Source organism: Spermophilus citellus, assembly GCF_964194105.1.
Source record: "Spermophilus citellus genome assembly, chromosome: 14".
NCBI classification, from domain to species: domain Eukaryota; kingdom Metazoa; phylum Chordata; class Mammalia; order Rodentia; family Sciuridae; genus Spermophilus; species Spermophilus citellus.
The window spans coordinates 67,692,375-67,716,084 of NC_138194.1; the positions used below are offsets into that span (position 1 = coordinate 67,692,375).

General features: G+C 33.3%; 1 protein-coding gene across 12 annotated transcripts in view; it reads left to right on the top strand.

Moving 5' to 3' along the window:
* VPS13B (vacuolar protein sorting 13 homolog B) overlaps positions 1–23,710 on the top strand; it is a 753,213-nt gene that overhangs the window by 34,605 nt on the left and 694,898 nt on the right. For 11 of the 12 annotated variants that reach the window (XR_014018703.1, XM_081265604.1, XM_081265602.1 and 8 more), the window contains 4 exons: positions 2,821–2,941; positions 9,915–10,082; positions 13,130–13,311; positions 20,828–21,002. Coding sequence is in view for 11 of the 12 variants with exons in the window: in XM_081265604.1 (XP_081121730.1) it covers positions 2,821–2,941; positions 9,915–10,082; positions 13,130–13,311; positions 20,828–21,002 (646 nt within the window). In the remaining variant the exon portion in view is untranslated. The remainder of the gene's footprint in view (positions 1–2,820; positions 2,942–9,914; positions 10,083–13,129; positions 13,312–20,827; positions 21,003–23,710) is intronic. The other variant, XM_081265608.1, reaches the window with a different exon arrangement.

Sequence of the window (23,710 nt, forward strand, 5' to 3'; positions counted from 1 at the left end):
ACACAACATCTTTGTTGGTATGTGGTGCTGAGGATCGAACCCGGGCCGCACGCATCCCCGGCGAGCGCGCTACCGCTTGAGCCACATCCCCAGCCCTCACCTATATTTTCTTAGAATCTGTCTGTGCAATGAGTACCCACACATCTACATACAAACAACCATATTCGTGCACTTCAAATCATACATAATGGAAAAAAGTGAAAAATATACTATGTGATGAAGTGATGATTGGGAAAAACTTTAAGGAGTTGAAATTTGAAAGATGAATTAAAAAAAATTAAAGTGGGGGTTTGATAGAATAAAAGAAGAAAAGAAAAGAAAAAAAGGAGAAGAAATCTTGCTGCAAATAAAAAGCTTCTTTCTGCTGGTTGTTCAAAACTGCTGGAATGGATGCTCATTCTTTGCATTTTCTTTTGACTTTTCAGCCCTTGGCTTGAGAGTTGGAGATTGTATAGCCAACAACTTTGTGTTCCTCACCTTGGCTGCCTGCCTTTGTCACTAGGTGTCATAGCTAATTGTAGTAGATATTTTTCCAGTTGCCCAGTATATGGTGATTTAGCACTGTTTTGGTGATGATAAATTGTATTTTTCTGTTGTGGGGAGGGTGGTGCTGAGTTTTGAGTTGAAGATTTAAGTAATTACAGTTTAGATTTGACCTATCTTTAGAACTCTGTGGGTGGGTATTTGAGGGTTAATCATCTCCCTTTATTGCATTGGTGAGAATCCAGTCTCTGCCTTGTCTAGATCTCAAGTAAAATCTGCTTTTTGGGTATGCTGATAAAATCGTCACCAGTTTCGGCTTCACTGATATGAATATGAAGTAATAGCTGTTTGCCTCGGAGTGCAGATGTACCTGCGTGACACTTGTAGTGCCTGTAGGAATGTGGGTTTTCTCCCTTGGGGTCATGATGCTGAATGATCTAGGTTAAAAAAATAATAAAAATTTATGCCAATTTCAGTTTCTTTGGTTCATGGGCTTTCTGGGGATTGTTTTTAATTCTTTTTTTTTTTTTTTTTTTTTTTTTTTAAATCCGTGGCTTTAGGGGAACCTGTTCTTCCATCTATTCTCTGCTGGCAGTTTCCTCAGGCCCACGCAGCAGCTGCTTTTCCCTCAGGGAGTGCAGTGGTACACTGCAAGTTGTTATTTGAATTTCTTTCTTTGTTTTTTTTTTTTTTATTGTTGGTTGTTCAAAACATTACATAGTTCTTAATATATCATATTTCACAGTTTGATTACAGCCTTTAGCTGAGATCCCTTTCCCCTGAAGATCTCTAAGGTAAGGGAGGGCTGATCAGAAAGCCTATCCAGACCTGCTCTGAGATGTAGCAGGTCTCCTTCCACTGAGGAGCTATGAGGTGGGGTAGAGTTAATAGGGGGCCAGACACTGGGGTACTCTGGCATTCTGGAACATTTCTTCATTTGTTGGCCATCTGTGTTTCTTCTTTTCAAGAGTTTCTATTTAGTTATTTAGATCTTGCATCTAAAACATGAATAACAATTCAGTAAACATTGTTAAAATAGGTTGCTCAGGATTGTAAGAATGGTTTAGATTAATCATTAAAAGATAGCTAAGAAGATAGCTTAAGGGGGGAATACGACCCTTTTCACTTATTTCTGCTTGTAGATAGACATGAAAATTATTTAAAAGTTTTTGTTAAATGGTCTCTTCTTTTGCTAGAAATATAAATGAGAATTCTTCTGACATTTTCAGGTAGGTTTTTTTTTTTTTTTTTTGTACTGGGAATTGAACCCAGGGGGTTTTACATCCCCAGCTTTTTTTTATTTTTATTTTTTTGAGACAGAGTCTTGAAATATTGCTGAAGCTGGGTTGGAACTTGAGATACTCCTGCCTTAACTTTTCCGGTAGCTGGGATTACAGATGTATGCCATCACACCTGGCAAGTAGTTTGTTTTGATAGTAGCTAAAGAAAGAAAGGATTTAATTTTATATATATATATATATATATATATATATATATATTTTTTTTTTTTTTTTTTTTTTTTGATGTTTGTTTGCTTGTTTTTTTGGTATTGGACATTGAACCCACGGGTGCTTAACCACTGAGCCATATCCCCAGTACCCCCCTCCCCCCCTTTAAATTTTGTTTTTAGTTGTATATGCACTTTATTTGATTTTATGTGGTGCCAAGATAGACCCAGTGCCTCACACTTTTTTTTTTTAAGAGAGAGAAAGAGAGAGAATTTTTAATATTTATTTTTTAGTTTTTGGCGGACACAACATCTTTGTTTGTATGTGGTGCTGAGGATCGAACGCAGGCCGCACGCGTGCCAGGCGAGCGCGCTACCGCTACCGCTTGAGCCACATCCCCAGCCCAGTGCCTCACACTTTTGAGGCAAGTGCTCTACTATTGCGGGCTGGGCCTGTAGCTCAGTGGTACAGCGCTTGCCTCGCATGCATGAGGCACTGGGTTCCATCCTCAGTACCACATAAGTAAGTAATTAAAAGATACTGTGTCCATCTACAACTAAGTGCTCTACTACTAAGTCACAACTCCAGCCCCTCGCTAGTCCTTTTTGTATTTTATTAAGAGACAGGGTCTTGCTGAGTTGCTTAGGGCCTCACACAAATTGCTGAGGCTGCTTTGAACTCACAATCCTCCTGCCTCAGCCACCCAAGCTGCTGGTCTTTATAGGTGTGCGTCACCATGCCCAGCTGATTATACAGGTTTTAGAGCTTAAAAATAAGAATAATATATCTAATGTATAGTATCCATGTACTGTATATATCGAACATAATTTTTCCTTAGACTTGAATGCAGTTGATGTGTTTCTTTTTCCTTTCTTTAAAATAAAAATAGGATGACCATGAAAGCTCTGGTTCTAATTCTACCAATCGTAGTGCTACTGAGAACACAAAATCATCAGTAAAACCCCGAAAAATTCAGCAGGCTGCTCCTACAGATCCTGATTTACCACCAGGTAACTACTTCTAGAACATTTTGGAGCCAGAATTCTACAAGTGGGTTTCTTTCAGATTTTGGTTTGTTTTTTTCAGCAAGTTGTTATTTGAATTTCTTTCTTACAGCCTCTAGCAATGAAAATTCATGGTCTTTTTTCCCCCCTTGTGGGTTGGTAACAAAAAAGACTGGATTATTCTGAATTTCTGGAAACTCTAAAATTTACTAATAACAGAATTTTATAACTGGAAAGAGCTATTTTCTGATATTTTTATTTATGTATGTAATAGCTCTTTAGAACCATATTAGAATTCAGACTGATATAATTGTGACCATTGGCCTATTTTTTATATAGTGCTGAGTATTGAACCCAGTGCCTCATGTATGGTAGGTGAGCACTCTATCACTGAGCTACAACTGCAGCCTCCATTGGCCTATTTTTACTTGCATAAAACAGAATATAAAACATCCTATTTTTAGTGACATAAGACAGAATTGTATTCTGCCTGAATTACTTGAGGTAGTTTTGGGTTAGCATGTCTTTTTTTTTTTTTTTTTTTTTTTGGTACTGAGGATTATACTCAGAGGCACTCAACCACTGAGCTACATCCTCAGCCCTGTTTTGTATTTTATTTAGAGACAGGGTCTCACCGGGTTGCTTAGCGCCTTGCCATTGTTGAAGCTGACTTTGAATTCTCTGTCCTCCTGCCTCAGCCTCCCGAGCTGCTGGGATTATAGGTGTGCACTACTACACCTGGCAGCATGTGCTTTTCTACTTTACTGAATAGGAAGACACATAGTCTTTTTATACTGACATAAATCACAGGAAATTGCTTTAAGAAGTAACCGAATCTATTGGCCAATTACTGGGAGTCAGAGCAGCTAAACTAAATACTGCCAAGGGCTGTATTAAGAGTCTAGTTGGATAAATGGTAAATCATTTCATTTAAAGGTTAAACTCAAATGGTTATTTGAAGATTCATTTCTTGCAACCTTATCCTGCTCGAGAATCATTTTTTTTTTTTCATGGTAGAGATAAATGTCTGGGTCAAGGTTATTTCTTCTGGGATCTGTGGTTACAGTTTTGGAATTTGAGCATTTATATTCAGCCAGACATGATTTTTGAGAGAAGTTTTGGTATTGACAGTAGATAGGCACTGGTTTTACTACTTTGCTGGGTAGGTGGCTTTCCAATAGAAAAAGAAGTATATAACATATCCATGCAAACTCTAGCTTTGTTATCTAGAGCTGTCTTTTTCAGACTGTGAATCTTGACCCATTAGTGAATTGTTAAAACAGTTTAGTGGATCATGTTAGTTATTTAAAAAAAAATATGATGTAGAATAGAAAACACCATAGCATATTGGCATGTGGTAATAGTAATATTTCAAAAAACTTGTATGTGTGCACATGCTTGTGCTGAGATATTATGTGTAATATTTTTTACTGGGAGAAAATCAAAAGAATTTGAATCTGATTTGAAGCATACGTATTTTATTTAAGTTAATGATGGATTTAGGTTGAGATCTTCAATTACTACTAATAACGGTCTTGAATCATGTGCTTAGAATATTCTGTAAGATATGCTGACAATTTTCATTTAGAGAGTTTAATGATGATGTTTCATTTAGTTATTTATTCATGCTTTTCTTTGTATTCTCTGCACTTTATTTTTATTTTTTGTAGTGTTGGAGATTGAAGTCAGGGCCTTGTGCATGCATGCTAGGCAAGAGCACTAAAACTGAATGATATCCCTGCCCCAGTTCTGTGTACTTTATCTCAGTATAAAGTAACCATGTCTAAAATAGAGAGCTGGATTGTTCAGTTTTCCATGTGTTGAGTTATATAGTTTTTGGCTTTTATTGAAGAACATTGTAAGATGCAGAAATTTGTGGATTGCTTCTTCATTTTCTTAAAATGGCTTTAAAGGGTATTGTCCTTTAATTTTTCAGAGTCTTTTAATTAACTAGTATTTTTTTTTAATTATTAAACAGTTACTTCCTTTTCTTTTCCTGATAGGATACTCAGAAATGAATTTGTGTTCTCTTGCGTAGCTTCTTTTTCTTTTTTTGTCATCTAATTTTCTTTCCTTTTCTTTTCTTTACTCTTTTGGTCAGAAGATGTATATATATGGGCTGGGGTTGTGGCTCAACGGTAACTCGCTTGCCTAGAATGTGGGAAGCGCTGGGTTCTATCTTCAGTACCACATAAAAATAAATAAATAAAATAAAGGTATTGTGTCTAACTACAACTAAAAAAATTTTTTTTTAAAAAAAGATGTATGTATGTGTATAAATGTAGATATGTTATAACTCATTTAGTTGGAAACGTTTAAAATATAATTAAACTGAAAACCATGTGCCTGTTTGGTCAGAAGTTAAAATTTAGTCATTTTTGATATACGTCGTATAATAGAGGGGTTTGCAAACACATTTATTTGGTAAAGGGCCACTTGCAGGCTGTCTGTTTTCTATCACAACAACTATTCCACACTAATGATATACTGTGAAACCAGCCATGGATGATTAATAAATTTATGACTCTGGCTGTTTTCCAGTAAAACTTTCTTTATAAAACTTGATGTCACAGATCTTGTTTTGTTGGCCCCTGACTAAAGAAATATAACATCTGATTTATAATAAGCATTTACATGTTTTTGAATTGTATAAAATCACACAGTACTTTTCTTAGGCTTAGATAATTTGATTCATAGAGTCACTGAAATTGGAATAAGAAGATAGTTCAGATTTTCTGGTCTAGAGCAATCAGTCCTTTTTAGGTCATGGATCTTTGAAAATCTTTTGAAAAAATTGTGCACATTCACATACACACATTTAAAATTGACATAACTTTAGGGTATTCATTGTTGGGAGTCGCCCCGGCTCCAAAGACTAACTTCCCCATCCCCCAAGAAGAGCCGTCCAATGGTGAGCCCTGCTGGCTCACATGATCCTGCCATCCAATGGTGAACCCTGCTGGCTCACATGATCCTTACCCACCAATTAGAACACACCCCAAGCCAGCTGCCAAAAATCCGTTAAATTGTTAAACTGTTTCAACTGTCAAACCACCCCGGGCTCTATAAATATGCAGAGCTGCCTCAATAAACAGGCATTTTTCTCCGACGGCAAGCCTTGATCGTTCTTTCATTCATATACCTGCCGAAGCCAATCCATAAGTTTAAATGTCTTTGCGTTTTGCAAAAGAGCAAATAGAAACTGATATTTTGGTATCCATGAAGAGACATCATTTAATTAGAAGTCACATATTGCAGAAAATATTAAATATGAAATAGAGAAAAGTGTGTGTGAGTAAATGTGCTTGAGTCCTTACCATATTAGGCTTGGTTTTCTTCCTCCCTTCCTCCCACCCTCTCTCCATTCCTTCCCTTTTAAAATGCATTGCCGGGGTTTGAACTTAGGGCCTCATGCAAATGATTTAAAAAAAAAAAAAGCAGAACTTATTTCATATTTTCTTTTTTTTTAATGCTTTAACATTTCAGTGCTTTCACTGTTTAACATTGTGCATTAAAGTGTTCTGGTCAGACTCATTTTTTATATTTAAAAATTACACAGATTGTGCAAGTTAGGGAAATATTAACTGGTGGACAAGTTAGTTTTTGAATTTCAATGACTTAACACAACAAACATATTTTTAAAAAACATACAAAGATAGTCTCCTACCAGAAATTCAGACTATTTTGGTTTCAGCATGTTTTCAAGAGGAGAGTCTGGAGAAGACCTAACTATTTCTTAATATTTCCAGGTTGGAAATGATACATAATCTTCTCATATTTTATTGAGGCAAATTATTTGCATGGATATTATTTGTATCTTAGAAATTATATCTTAGTAACAAAGCCACATTCTGGAATGAGAGGCACAAATTATGGATAGTCAGGCATCTTTGGTGTTTTAGGCAAGAGCGCTAAAACTGAATAATATCCCTGTATAGGTACTTTCTCATTAACGTATCATCCATTTTAAAATCTGCTTCAAACTATTTTCCCGTTAATAACTATAAAGCTATCTGATGTTTATATTTTATTCGTAATAGCAAAGATGGTATGAAGAGTCTTTATTTCATTCTAATTATGAATTTAAAAGTATTTGTTGAGGGCAGGTGGTTCAGTTCCCTAAAATGAATTGTTTGGGCAATAAGAATATTGTAGAGCAGCTCACTCAAGGCCACCTTTTCTCTGAAAGAATTAACTGTTTAGTGTAGGAGACCTTGTAAGCTAACAGTCACTATGTAAGCTCAAAGGAAAAAGATTCTAATGAAGCACAAGTAATATTTTATCTTGGACACTAAATGGAAACAGTACTTATGTCCAGGTTTGTGTGGTATCCAAAACAACATAAAAGAAAGAGGCATGAAAAATTGAAAATGAAAGGATGAGAAATGACATAACAGACAAACAATACCCAAAATAAACTTGCAGTTTTAGGGTGAAAATGAAGGAAAATAAAAGTGAAAGAAAAAACCATTGAGATAAGTAATAGAGATAAAATAATAACAAAAGATATAGTTCTTCAAAAATTTTAGAGTGATTCTATGCATGTAACAATGTAGACTTGAAATGTGGTTTATTAAGCTGGAAAAGAAATCCCAAAGTTGGATCTTTTTTTTTTCTTAGTTACACATGACAGCAGAATCCATTTTGATATAAATATACAAGCATGGAATATATCTTATTCTAGTTTAGAGTGCGATTATGGTTGAACATGATGGTGGAATTCAACAAACTGTTGTTTTCATATAGGTACATGGAAAATTATGTCAGATTAATGTCACTGTCATTCCTTTGTTTATCCCGCCCCCTTCCACCATTCCCCATTCTCTAATTTACTGTACTTCTGTTCTCCTCAACCTCCCTCTGCCCCACCTTATTGTGCGTTAGCTTTCATATAGCAGAGAAAACATTGGACCTTTGGTTTTTTGGGACTGACTTCCTTCACTTAGCATGATAGTCTCTAAATCCAGCCATTTGCTGGCAGATGTTATATAGTCATTCTACTTTATGATTGAGTAATACTCCTTTCTGTGTATATACCGAATTTTCTTTATCCATTCATCTATTGAAGGGCACATAGGTTGGTTCCATAGATAATGCTATTATGAATTGAGCTGCTATTGTGTTAATTTTATAGCATATGATAACTGGTGTGTTAATAACTCTTAATAGTTTTCATATAGGAAAAACCTTGGGTCTAACTTGTATTACATTTCTTTCCTGTTTGCATCCAGTTGAAATAAATGAAGGAGGTGTTTTTTGCAAACATGTTATAATTGAATAGATAATAAGCTTTTTCCTAGGAGGCTTTAGTGTAGATATTGTTAATATCATCTGCTGACAGAAGTTCATTCAGTTTTGTCCAGTAAAGTTCTGTTTTAAAGAATGCAAAGGTGTATTTTTTTCTTGAAAAAGCTAAAATTTTAGTTATCTTTTAAATATTTTTTATAGTGTAATGTGCACTTTAGTAAAATGAAGAGTTTTTATTTTTCTTCCCTGTCTTTTAAAATACTGTTTATATTCAGTTAGTTTTATTTATATTTTCAGTTCTTCAATAATATGTCTGTTTATGTACTTCTTATATGGGAAATATGTGAATTATGGATTATTCCACAATAGCATGAAATTAAAAGAAAACTTTTGAAAATTCTAAGTAGCCTATGGAGAAAAAGAGTGTTCATTAATTACTTTCATTGTTTTGCGTTAGTTTTTAAAAATTATTATATCTATTTCTGTATTTTCCTATTCTCATTGTTTTGGTTCAGTCTCTTTCTTTCCATACATTACTTTTTTTTTTATCTTCACTGTATTCTTTAACTTTTTTTTTTTTAAAATATCTTTATAGTTGTAGATGGACACAATGCCTTTATTTTATTGTATGTGGTGCCGGGGATCGAACCCAGTGCCTCACGCATGCTAGGCAAGTACTCTACCACTGAGCCACAACCCCGGCCCCTTTAACTTTTATTTTTGTTTTCTTCTTCACTTCTTCATTCCTCTACTCTGTTTCATTATTGCATGTTATTAAGTGAATATAGTTAAATTCATCAGGATGATCATGTTTCACTTTTTTTCCCTTAGGCATAACTTTTGGATATTTTTATGGCTAAAGAGGGAAGAGGATGATTGTTGTTCATTCAAAAAGAAGCTCATCTTTTAATTTATTGTGTGTGTGTGTGTGTGTGTGTGTGTGTGTGTGTGTATACAAATATATCTATCTGATCAATATATGTTTAGGCTTAAGTATATTCTAGAGCACTTTTGGAAATTTTTGATTATCTTGAAACCTTTTTAAAAAATATTTATTTCATTGTAGATGGACACAATACTTTATTTTATTTTTATATAGTGCTGAGGTTTGAACCCAGTGTGTCGTACAGGCTAGGCAAGCGCTTTACCACTGAGCTATAACCCCAGCCCTGAAGCTTCTTTTTAACTATTACTTGCTGCATTCTTCTGGTTATCTTAAAAGAGCTATTAAATAATGATATAATTTTTAATAACTGTCATTTATTTAGTATTATTATGTTCTATAAGTAAGCATGTAGTAGGTATTGAAAATACAGCTGTAAAGAAGATAGACACTGTTTTCATACACACAATATAACAACTTATAATAACATTGCTGCATTTTAAATATGTATAAATGTTTATAAAATAGGCAGAAACCAGATAAAATAGTTGTATAGTATAATCATTATATGGGGTTTAGCATTATATTTTAACAAAGATTAGGTGTCTGTGGTTTCTCTTAGTGCATGTATGCTTCATTATAGAACTTCTTGGTATAAGTTTTTCTTGAGTTGAATATGCTCCTTATTAACTGTTCACTTGAGCAAGTTTTTAACCTATATGAACTTTTGATTCTTGTTTCTTAAATAATACCCACTTTTCACATCTGTTAAGTCTAACAGCAATTTAAGAATTAATTATTCATTGGTAGATTTGTGGCTAATTGGACCCTTTTTTTCCTACTTTATAGGGTATGTGCAAAGTCTGATTAGACGAGTTGTAAATAATGTAAACATTGTTATAAATAATCTGATACTAAAATATGTTGAAGATGATATTGTTCTTTCAGTCAATATCACTTCTGCAGAATGCTATACAGTGGGTGAATTATGGGATCGTGCATTTATGGATATTTCTGGTGAGTAAATGTCAAGAACATAGTATATTTTTTCCATAAATAAAGCAGTTGCCTTCATTTTTTAAAACCTTTTATTGCACAAGTTGGCTTTTGGGTGAATCTATTAAAAGCTTTTTGCCTCCAGTATGTGTGTGGGGAATGTGCATATACAAATGTAGCGTATAATTATAGGAGGTTAATAAAATCTGAGATTAAGAACACGTAGACTTGATTTTGAAGGTTCTTAATTTTTATTTCTTCTTACTTCATAATGCTTATTTCAAATGTGGTACATAATATTTTGTAGGTCATGGGTTGAAGCGATAAAAATTAAATATTTGCTTTGAATTTTTAATATTTTTAAAGAGGAAAAGGCAGCATGTTGCTTTCATAAAGCCTGGTAATGACAAACTAATATATCTGATTGATCTGTTTTAGGCTTATGTATAATCTACAGCACATTTGGAAAATTTTGATTATCTTAAAGCCTCTTTTTAACTATTAGTTGCTGCATTTTTCTGTGTGTCTTAAAAGAGCTATTAAATAATGATACATTTTTTTTTGCTGGTTTTTACTTTTAAAAAATTGACTCTAATTTGTTAGAGTCAGCAGAATGCATTACAATGCATATAGTACACAAATAGAGAACAATTTTTCCTATCTCTGATTGTACACAGAGTTATACCATTTGTGTTTTCACACATGTACTTAGAGTAATGATGTAATGATACAATTTTATTTTATTTTTTAATTATTATTTTTAAAAATATTTATTTCTTAGTTTTCGGTGGACACAACATCTTTGTATGTGGTGTTGAGGATCGAACTCAGGCTGCACGCATGCCAGGCGAGCGCGCTACCGCTTGAGCAACATCCCCAGCACCAATACAATTTAAAAAAAACATTTATTTAGTACTGTTTACTTCTGTTCTACAGGGTAGGTAGGCACCATATTAAGTATTGAAAATGTAGCTGTGAAGAAAATATACAATGTTTAGGTTTGTTGGGATAGGTATTATTAGTTATAATATATGCTTTATGGAATTGGATTTTTGAGTATCAAATCTATTGTAAGCACCTTTTTAAAATGTTACTTGAGATGGTGTGGTGTTTTTTTTTTTTTTTTTTTTTTTTTTCAGTTGCTAGCACTAACTGAGTTTGTATATGACCTTGGGTAAGTTTCTATATGACCTTGGGTGAACTATTCTCTGAGTTTCTTCATTTTTATATAGGAACACAATAGAACTTTCCTAATAGGTTTATATAGGATGGATTCAAACTAAAAAGCTTCTTCTCAACAAAAGAAACAATCAGGTGAATAGAGAGCCTACAGCTTGGGAGAAAATTTTTCCCACTTGCACATCAGAGCACTAGTATCTAGGGTATATAAAGAACTCAAAAAGCTAAACACCAAAAAAACAAATAACCCAATCAATAAATGGGCCAAGGAACTGAACAGACACTTTTCAGAAGATGATATAGACTCAATCAACAAATAAATGAAAAAAATGTTCAGCATCTCTAACCATTAGAGAAATGCAAATCAAAACTACTCTTAAGATTTCATGTCACTCCAGTCAGAATGGTAGTTGTTAAGTAAACAAACAATGAGTGTTGGTGAGCATGTGAGAGAAAAGACACACTCATACATTGCTGGTGGGACTGCAGATTGGTGCAGCCAATCTGAAAAGCAGTATGGAGATTCCTTGGAAAACATGGAATGGACCCAGCTATCTCACTCTTTGGTTTATACCCAGATGACTTAAAAACAGCATACTACAGGGACACAGCCACATCAATGTTTATAGCAGCACAATTCACAATAGCTAAACTATGGAACCAACCTAGATGCCCATCAGTAATGAATGGATACGGAAACTTTTGTGTATATATACAGTGGAACATTACTCAGCATTAAAAGAGAATAAAATCATGACATTTGCAGGTAAATGGTTGGAGTTGGAGAATATCATGCTAAGTGAAGTAAGCCAGTACCAAAAAACCAAATGCCAAATGTGTTCTCTGATATAAGAATGCTGATAAATAATGGGGATGGGGGCGGAGCAAGGGAGGAATAGACGAACTTTAGATAGGGCAAACGGAAGGGAGGGAATGGGAGGGATTATGGGGGTAGGAAAAATGGTGGAATGAGTTAGACATCATTACTCTAAGTACATGAATGAAGTCACAAACGGTGTGATTGTACTTTGTGAACAACCAGAAACATGAAAAATTGTGCCCTGTATGTATAATATGAATTGAATTGCATTCTGCTGTTACATATAACAAATTAGAATAAATAAAAAATGATGTCTTTCATTAATGAGTGCTTGTTAAATGCTAATCCTATTGTTGTCTTTTACATTAATTTAAACGTAAGTTTAAATAGCCACAGCTATTGACTATCATTGAACAATGTGGGTTTAAAGTAGCAGTGGCTTTTTAGTGGCTATACAAATACTAAATGAATGCTATTGTTCAGAAGTTTATTTCAGATTTGGGTTCTCAAGGATGTTATTATCTTATTGTAAGAAAGAACTATGGTGAATATTTTTCTACTTTTTGTCTTCAGTTTTGGATACTTGTCATGCAGTCTACTTAGGGGGCAATCTACTTAGGCCTCAGATTCTTTATTTATTTATTTATTTATTTATTTATTTATTTATTTTTTAAAGAGAGAGTGAGAGAGGAGAGAGAGAGAGAGAGAGAATTTTTTTTTAATATTTATTTTTTAGTTTTCAGTGGACACAACATCTTTGTTGGTATGTGGTGCTGAGGATCGAACCCGGGCCGCACGCATGCCAGGCGAGCGCGCTACCGCTTGAGCCACATCCCCAGCCCTCAGATTCTTTATACACATATTTTTTCCTATTTAATGCAATTGTTGGAATATTTAAATGATATAAAACATGAGAAATTCTTTTCATAGGATATGACATGCATTAAATGTTTCATGAATATTATTTTGCTGTATTTATTATTTTAATTGCTACTTGTACTAATAATTAATAGTTGCCCCTTTCCTCTAATTTTCATTTGTAATTAAAGTGTTTTTCTTTTCTTTGTAGCAACTGATCTGGTGCTAAGAAAGGTTATCAATTTTTCTGACTGTACAGTTTGTCTTGATAAACGAAATGCCAGTGGTAAAATAGAATTTTACCAGGACCCTTTACTGTACAAATGTTCCTTCAGAACTCGTCTACATTTTACATATGATAACCTAAATTCCAAGATGCCATCTGTTATTAAAGTAAGTGTCTCTTTTTCTGTAATTAAATAAACAAGTCTCTTTTGTTTATTGGCTCTTATGCATGCTTACATGCACAAAGAAAAGACAAGAAAAAATTAATCTCATGAATATATATGGCATTCATTTTTATAATGTTTTTTGTGTATTCATAATTTTTATATTTATAATTTTTTGTATGTGTTATATTAGAGATATTTGGGGACAATCTTTTTGTTTTGTATTGTTATAATTTCCATTTTTAAGTTTAGCTATTTATTAATGTTTCTCTTCAAGTTGATAGAAGAGATCTTAAGAAAAAATAGCATGATCTGGATATAGCATGGTGGGTCTGGGCATTAGGTGTATCCATAGGACACTAATTAAAAAAAATAGGAAACTGTAAATGGATTGAAGAGGTATCAGTGGGAAAGGGGGGCGGGAATGAAGGGATGAGGGGGAATTACTAGGGACTGAATTCTAGTGATGTGTTCCATGTTTTTGTGATAATATCAGGGTTTGTCCTGGTGTTGTATATAACTAAGAAGAATTAAAAGAAAACAAAAACAAAACATGAGATTGGGGGTTCAGTTTTCAATACCACACAGAGAAATGTATACTCATAGTGGTCGGAATATCAGGAATCTATATTTTAATTCTTATAATTTCTTCAGCATGGTTAGTTAACAATAGTTATTTTCTCTTTTTCTTAGATAATCTTATAAGGCTTTATATTGCTAACTTTAGAGTTCGTTGGTTTCAGAAGTTTTATGTTTTGATCCATGATTTCAATATATAATTAAAATTTTACAGTTTGGGAGTTTTTCAGGACATGTCTTTTGATTAACATGAAAATTTGTTGGTCTTTAAGTTAGCGGTATATATTTTCAATGTGGTATATAAGTATAAATTCCGTCATATTTTGTTTCTTAATTGTTTTGTGAATATTGTCCTGCTGCCTATTTTTCTTGGACGAATTCACACAATAACTTTGAGCTTATTAACTAAGTTTCAATGTGGGATACATTTTTATTATTGAATTACTTGCCTCTGATTACCATAGTTCTGTGATAGGAGGACTTGCCCTAACTCTGAACAATAATAGTATTTCCTGCTTTTGTGTGCCTATATAAATATTGATTTTTACATAATTTATTAAAACATATTTTCATTATGTAGCTTTACCATACTTTTTATCTCTAAATAAAATCTATTTGTTTTTCAGCCATCTTTATGTTACTTTTATCTTCTACCATGGTTTTTTCAAAACTATTATTTTTTCCTTCTATTTTTGAATTTGTTTCTTTGGCAAATATAGCTATGAAAAAATGTTAACTAAGCTTACTTTTTTTAGCCTTGGATGTTTTACTAATCTGGAGAATGAGAAGGAATGAGAAGGTACATTTAAAATATTTTGAAAGCAGTTAATGGGTCAGATCCAGCCCAGAATGCCCACACCAGCCCACCTGGGACCCAGGCTCTCAGAAGGCCTGGTTCACCCCTCCACTGGCGGGGCAGTTACCCGCCAGAGCCTAGCCTCTGGTGCAGGACTGTCTTTTCCAACCAGCAGACTACCACTGGAGGTTAAGCTTGTTGTCCCAGATCCACCCACAACAACTTGTATAGGAACTAGATCCAGGATGCAGTAGCATCCATTGAGGAACACCAGCAGGGTCCAGAAGCCCAACATCAAGGTGAGGTACAGACAATTTGCATGGGTACTATAAGAATATAGGGAACAAACTATTATATCTCAGATCCATATTGCAAGAAAGGAAGACACATAGACAACATGAAAAAACAAGGGAGGATAGTACCCCAAACATTATAATAACAGAACCCATGGGCAGTGAAGTTGATGAAATGTCAGAGAAGGAGTTCAGAAGGTTCATAATTAAAATGGTCTCTGAATTACAGAATGACCTAAATGAGCAAATACAGGCAAAAATTGATCAGTCCAACAATGAGATAAGAGAGTAAATACAGGTAGCAAAAGATTACTTCAAGAGAGAGATAGAGACTCTGAAAACACAACAACAACAACAACAAAACAACCAGTCAGAAATCCTTGAAATGAAGGATACAATTAATTAAATAGAAAACTCAATAGAAAACATAACCAACAGACTAGATCACTTGGAAGAAAGAATGACAGATAATGAAGACAAAGTATACAACCTGGAAAATAAAGTGGATCACACAGTGAAGATAGTTAGAAACCATGAACAGAACATCCAAGAATTATGGGACAGTTATGGGACAGCATCAAAAGACCAAATCTAAGAGATATCAGGATAGAGGAAGGTTCAGAGTTTCAAACCAAAGGAATGCACATTCTATTCAATGAGATAATATCAGAAAATTTCCCAAGCATGAAGAACAAATTGGAAAAACAAATACAAGAGGCTTACAGAACACCAAATGTACAAAATTACAACAGATCTATACCAAGTCACATTATAATAAAAACGCCTAGCATACTGAATAAGGATAGAATCTTAAAAGCCGCAAGAGAGAGGAATTGGATCACATACGAGGGCGACCTATTCGTATCTCAGCAGATTTTTCAACACAGACCCTCAAAGCCAGGAGATCGTGGAACAACATATACCATGCTCTCAAATAGAATGAATGGCAAGCAAGAATCTTATATCCAGCAAAACTAAGCTTTAGATTTGGTGATGAAATAAAAACCTATGATAAACAAAAGTTAAAAGGATTTATAACTAGGAAGCCTGCACTACAGAACATCTTCAGCAAAATATTTCAAGAGGCGGAAATGAAACACAATGATGAAAATCAGCAGAGGGAGGGATTACACTAAAGGAAAATCTAAGAGGAGAAACCAAGTCATGTTAAATACCAAAAATAAACAAAAATGTCTGGGAATACAAATCATGTCTCAATAATAACCCTGAATATTAATGGCCAAAACTCACCAATCAAAAGACAGTACAGCAGATTGGATTTAAAAAAAAAAAAAGCCCCAACAATATGCTGCCTCCAAGAAACTCATCTCATAGAAAAAGGAATCCACAGACTGAAAATGAAGGGTTGGGAAAAATCATACCACTCACATGGACTGTGGAAGCAAGCAAGAGTTTCCATCCTCATATCAAATAAAGTAGACTTCAAACTAAAGTCAATCAAAAAGGATAAAAAAGGAGGACACTACATACTGCTCAATGTAACCATACACCAACAAAAATTAACAATTATAAATATATATTCCCCAAACAATGGAGCATCTACGTTCATCAAACAATCTCTTCTCAAGTTCAAGAGTCAAATAGATCACAACACAATAATTTTGGGTGATTTTAACACACCTCTTTCATCACTGGATACATCTTCCAAACAAAAGCTGAACAAAAAAACTGTAGAACTCAATAATACAATCAATAACTTAGACTTAACTGACATATACAGTGAAAACTACAGAACCCTAAAGAAAGAAATCAAAGAAGACCTTAGAAGATGGAAAGATCTGCTTTGTTCTTGGATAGGCAGAATTAATATTACCAAAATGAACATACTAGCAAAAATGTTATACAGATTTAATGCAATTCTGATCAAAATTCCAATGACATTCCTCTTAGAAATAGAAAAAGCAATCATGAAAATCATCTGGAAAAATAAGAGACCCAGAAAAGCTAAAGCAGTCCTAAGCAGGAAGAGTGAAACAGGTGCCATCAGTATATCAGACCTTAAACTATAATACAGAGCAATAGTAACAAAAACAACATGGTATTGGCACCAAAACAGACTGGTGGTAGACTAGTGGTACAGATTAGAGGACACAGAACCTAACCCACAAAATTACAATTTTCTTTTATTAGACAAAGGTGCCAAGAACATGCATTGGAGAAAAGATAGCCTCTTTAAAAAATGGTGCTGGGAAAACTGGAAATCCATATGCAACAAAACGAATTTAAACCCCCATCTCTCACCATGCATGAAACTCAACTCGAAATGGATCAAGAATTTAGGAATACAACCAGAGACCCTGTGTATAATAGAAGAAAAAGTAGGCACTAATCTCTATCATGTGGGATTAGGCCCCAACTTCCTTAGTAAAACTCCTGTGGCAAAAGAAGTAAAATCAAGAATCAATAAATGGGATGCACTCAAACTCAAAAGTTTCTCAGCAAAAGAAGCAATGTGTGAGGTGAATAAAAAGCCTTCATCTTGGGATCAAATCTTTACCCCTCACACATCAGATAGAGCACTAATCACTAGGGTATATGAAGTGGTGAGTTCAAAAAGCTAAACACCAAAAAAACAAATAACCCAATCAATAAGTGGGCCAAGGACCTGAAGATGCACTTCTCAGAAGATGATATACAATCAATCAACAAAAATGTGAAAAAATGTTCGTCACCACTAGCAATTAGAGAAATGCAAATCAAAACCATTCTAAGATTTCATCTCATTCCAGTCAGAATGACAGCTATTATGAAGACAAACAACAATAAGTGTTGTCGAGGATGTGGGGAAAAAGGTATGCTTATACTCTGCTGGTGGGACTGCAAATTGGTGCAGCCTATATGTAAGGCAGTATGGAGGTTTCTTGGAAAACTGAATGGAATCACCATTTGACCCAACTATCTCTCTCCTGGGTCTATACCCAAAGGACTTAAAAACAGCATACTACAGGGACACAGCCACATCAATGTTTATAGCAGCACAATTAATAATAACTAAACTGTAGAAGCAACCTAGATGCTCTTCAGTAGAAGAATGGATTAAAAAATGTGGCATATATACACAGTGGAATATTACTTAGCCATAAAAGAGAATAATATAATGGCATTTGCAGGTAAATGGATGGAGGAGAAACCAAGTCATGTTAAATACCAAAAATAAACAAAAATGTCTGGGAATACAAATCATGTCTCAATAATAACCCTGAATGTTAATGGCCTAACAACCTGGAAAATAAAGTGGATCACACAGTGAAGATAGAACCATGGGCCTTGAGCTATAAAAATATGATCATTAAATTTATAATTTAATCTGATATTTTTTTTACAGATTATGCCTTTCATGTTATATTTCTAAAGATTTCTTTGTTCCAACATGATTTTATTATTTATTGACATTTTGTTCTAGTACTTTTATTTTTAAATAAATAAATTTTTGTGTTATTGAAAAAAAGTAGGTAATGGATGTCTGGAAATTTTCTTATATGAAATAATCTTATTGATCATTAGTACAAATTTAATTGTGTATTCTAGGATGTAGATAAATTGGAGCAAAGTAAAAATTGTGAACTTGAGGAAGAACTTACTATTGATATATCTCATTGTGTGTTCTCAAAGTTGATTTGCATAATATTTTACTGTGAAATGTACATTAGTATAAATAAGCTTTCTGCAATGTGGTTTTTGATTCTGGTAATCACCACATATAGGGTATCACTGCAAGTGAAATACATTTAAAAATTTTTTATTAATACTTTAGTATAATATTTGCAATTTTTGATTAGACCTATGATTCTTTCAATTCTAGTTGTAGGAAATATATGTTAAAGAGATGTAGTTAATGCATTAATCACCTCAAAGACAGGGTAATTTCCAAATATTTGCAGATATCTTAATTTTTTTAAACCTTTCACATATGCTTAAGTAGTTTTTGATTATATTGGTTTATATTTTTGGGTAGGTGTTTATAATTTTCCATATTTTGTGTGAAACATGACATAGAGACCTATATTTATGACAAACAGATCATATGGGTACGTAATTTATTTATCATTTTCTCTACTTTCTAAAATTTACTTTGTAACTTTTCAGAGGCATAGAAAGTCTGCAGATAAATAGTTGGCCACATCTCTGATTAATTTCTTAAGATAAATTCCTATATTTGTAAATATATTTAGAAAAATTTTAGCTGGGCACGGTGGTGCACGCCTGTAATCATAGTGGCTCAGGAGGCTGACATAGGAAGGTGGTGAGTTCAAAGCCAGTGTCAGCAAGTCAGTGAGACCCTGAATCTAAATAAAATACAAAATAGGGCTGGGGATTTGGCCCAGTGATTGAATGCCCCTGAGTTCAATCCCTGATTACCCCCCCCCCCCAAATTTAAGACCTGTAATCAGGATTGTAGAATTATTTCTAGAGAGGTTTAATCAGGTTATGCTTTGATGAACATGAAGGGGAGTGCTTGTATGATACTCTTGTTAGCCTTATTTGTGATCATAGTTTTTAAAACATTGCTAACCTATTGAGCAAAAAATAACACAAGTATTTTGATGTTTTTTAGTGAGTTGGAATTTTGAAGGTCGTTCTTTGTTCATTTTTCTAATGAGGATTCATCTTCATGATTTCTAAAGAACTTCTAATGTATATGTTAAGGATAAATTCTTTGTTCATTGATTTTGCTAAGATTGCTCATCGCTGGTTCTGTTGGTAGAACAGAATTAAATAACACATTATTTATAAAAGGTTGTTACAGAAATCTCAACTAAGAAAAGCTTAGCAAGCTTACATAACTCCTTTTACTGCTTCTTTTCCCCACATTTTTTTTTTTTTAAATCTCTTCATGGTTTATTCAGCATATTAGTTTTAGGTCAGTTTGAAGAGACCTTTCCTTTATATGAAATACAGTATTTTATACCCCTTCTCCCATATATATCATTCTCTCCTTCTTACTAATATAATTATTTTGGGCCTTGAGCTATAAAAATATGATTACCATTACTTGTTTTTCATAGACACTCAAATACTAGTTAGTCAAAATAAGCCTAAGAGACTTGACTTCATGGCTTAATTGATTTTCTTTCATGTTTATGTAACTGCAGGAAACCATTACACTGAAGCAGTGTTTATATTCCATTATGTTTCTTTAAGAATTTCGAATGTTATATATCCTTCTTCTTAGTAATTAATTCAATTTCTTATAATTGATTTATGTTACAAATTTTATGTCATGTTTAAATATATTTAAAATTTGAAGAACTTTATAACATATTTCACTTGATTTTCTATATTTGGCAATAAAATTTTATTGTTTCCATACATAAATAGTTATTATTCTTTTATTACTTATTCTCAAACTTATTACATATTCTCAAACATATGGTTTGAGAATGCATATGTGTTCTTTTTGGTTAATAAAATTGGGATAAGTGATTACAGTTTTACTAAAATGACATCATGAAAATTTCATTGTTGGTTTTGACAGAAATCTCCCACTTACCCCCATGGGGGAGAATAAGTATTATACTGTAGGTATTTGGTTACTCTTTTTTTAATGGAATAGTTATGTGTAAATCTAATGAAAATATATATCTGTTTATTCTATTTGTATTTGCATTGTTAATCCATTTTTTATCTGAAGTTTGCTAATCATTATAGCAAAAATTTACTTAATCTGTAAGCTTTAGAGTAAATATTATTTTGGCTTAATTTTTAGAAATTTGGTACATCAGTGTTTCTCAAATGATCTTGCATTTTAATACCTTTGAAATTTATTTTCTCATTTTAAAAGGTATTCCCATTAAACATGCTTTTGTTGTCTTTTGTTTTTCAAAATACAGATTCATACCTTAGTAGAAAGTCTGAAACTTTCTATCACAGATCAGCAGTTGCCTATGTTTATTCGTATAATGCAGCTTGGGATTGCTCTTTACTATGGAGAAATAGGCAATTTTAAAGATGGTGAAACAGAGGATTCTGCTTGTCACAATAAAGATATGTTAGGAAACATTACAGGTAAATACTGCAAAATTGAATATAGAATTGTTATTCTTAGAAAATGTTTTCCTCACTGGTAAAACTTTAAAAAACACAATAGTTTGAGTTATATATTCCATTGTGTGTGTGTGTATGTGTGTGTATATATTTCTGCATAGTAAAAAAATAGTGTTGAGAATGTTTACTTATAAGTATATTTAAAGTGGTACAACTTAAAATTTCCTAGTAAAAAAATATTGGTATTTTTCTGCAAAGGCTAACTTAGTCATTTATTTAGTGGAGTTTTGTAATATAGTTAGTGAAATGTGTACTTCATTGAAGGATATTAAGTGTATCAAGTTAAGTCAGTTCATTCCAGTTTCATGAAATTCTATATGGAAAGCAGACTGGTTTGTAGTGTAGGAAAATATATGTGCAATGTGAGATAAATAAGATGTGTTCTCTTCCCTTAAAATCTTAATGCCAAATGAATAGTTAAGTTTGATGAGGTATAGTGGCAGAATGATAAACAGGTGTGAATGATCTGAAGTAGAAGGATGATGAAAGGAATGATTAATTTTAACTTGCTTTTGGATCTATGATTTAAATTTAAATCAATAATTAAAGGAAATAGAACCTTAAGAGCATTTAAAATTTAGGACAAATAATCCAATTTTAAAGTAGACAAATATTTTTCCAAGGACGATAGATGGCCAACAGACACATACTAAAAAAAGATACTAAACATCATTGCCCATGAGAGGAGTGTTAATTAAAACCACATTGAGATGCCACTTTACAGCTACTAGGGTGAATGTAATAAAAAAGACATAACAACAAGTGTTGTTGAAGATGTAGAGAAACTGAAACCTATATATGTTGTTTGTGGGAATGTAAAATAGGATATATGTTTCAGTAAACAATCTGGCAATTATCATATCCACTCCTAGGTATTACCAAGAGATTTCATATATGCACAGCTATAAACTTGTATGTGAATATTCATGGCAGCATTATTCATAACAACTACAATCTGGAAACAACTCAAATATGCATCACTTGATGAATGGATAAACAAATTATGGTATATACCTACACTACAGCCATACAAAGGAATTTAATACTGATTTGTACTTCAATATGAGTGAACCCTGAAAACTTTAATTAGCCAGTCAAAAAGGAACATAGATTGTATGATTCCATTTAAATGAAATGTCTACAACAGGCAGTTCTATAGAGGCAGTTCTATACAAAATCGCTTTAGTAACTAGGGGCTGAGAGGAGGAGAGAATAATTCCAAGTAGGTGGATTTCTTTTGGGGGTGATGAAAATATTTTGAAATTAATGGTGATGGTATACAATTTTGTTACCATTCTAAAAATTACTGAATTATGTACTTTTTTAAAAAATATATTTTTTAGTTGTTGATGGACCTTTATTTTATTTATATATATGTGGTGCTGAGAATTGAACCCAGGGCTTCACACATGCTAGGCAAGTGCTATTCCACTGAGCCCCAACCCCAGCCCCAAATTATATACTTTTAAAGGGTAAATTTTACAGTATTTAAATATTAAGTCATTAAAAATTTTTACCTGGAAAGAAGTAAAAGAGCAATAACTACTAAGTTACTTTAAATAAATACCCCTTTATTTCACAGTGAATTCCTGTTAGTGAAGTTTCTGTTAGACAATGAACCCCTGAGACTGGAACATTGTCTAACACCTGGAACAAAACCCAGCATATAGAAGGTGCTTTATTCATATTTTTTTTCCTTGCATGACAAATTTCAAATATACAGAAAAACTGAGTTATTGTTTAGTGGATACTTACGTACTCACTATCTAGCTTCCACCATTTATTTTTATTACATTTGCTACCACAGAGGTTTTAATATCCCTCTTTTTTAATACAACCAATAGTTTTACTGCCTTTCAAAGTAAGTTACAGCTAGTGCACTTAACCCCAAGACTTTATTGACTATTGTCAACCAGAGTTTGTTTATTAATGGGTCTTTGTATTATTTGGAAGGTTAAACTTATAAAGTGAATGTGTAAATCTTAAGTATACTATTCACTGATTTAAAAAAAAAAATTTATAGTTGTAGATGGACAGCATGCCTTCATTTTATTTGTGTATATTTTTACGTGGTGCTGAGGATTGAACCAGGTGCCTCCCACGTGCAAGGCAAGCACTCTGCCACTAAGCTACAGCCCCAGTCCTATTCATTGAGTTTTGAGAAATACATATATCTGTGTTTTGCAAAACACTCACTAAGATATAGATCCTTAACATTTCAAAGAGTTCCTTATGTTCCTTTCCAGTCATCGCCCCTATACCTGACTGCCTCTACTCAGGAAACTACTGTTTTAATTTTTTTTAACATTATAAATTAGTTGATTGATTCTAGGATTTCATATAAATGGAATCATACAGTATATACTTTTTTTGTGAAAGACTTTTGTTATATTCTTAGCCCATTTGCACCAGGGCTTTGTATGGCTGGAATTAAATTATACATGCTTCAATATGAACATACTCTGAAAGCTTAAGTGAAAATAGCCAGTCACTATTAATGGTAGGTTGCAGAAAGACCAAAGAAAGTTCCTCAAGACAATGTGTGAAACATACGATTTATTAGGGAAAGCTTGCAAGAGATTAGTGACTGCTTCAAGAAGAGTTCAGGGGTGGTAGGCTGAACAGATAGCACCTCCACCTCTCAAGATGCTTCACCAAGCAGTGCCTTT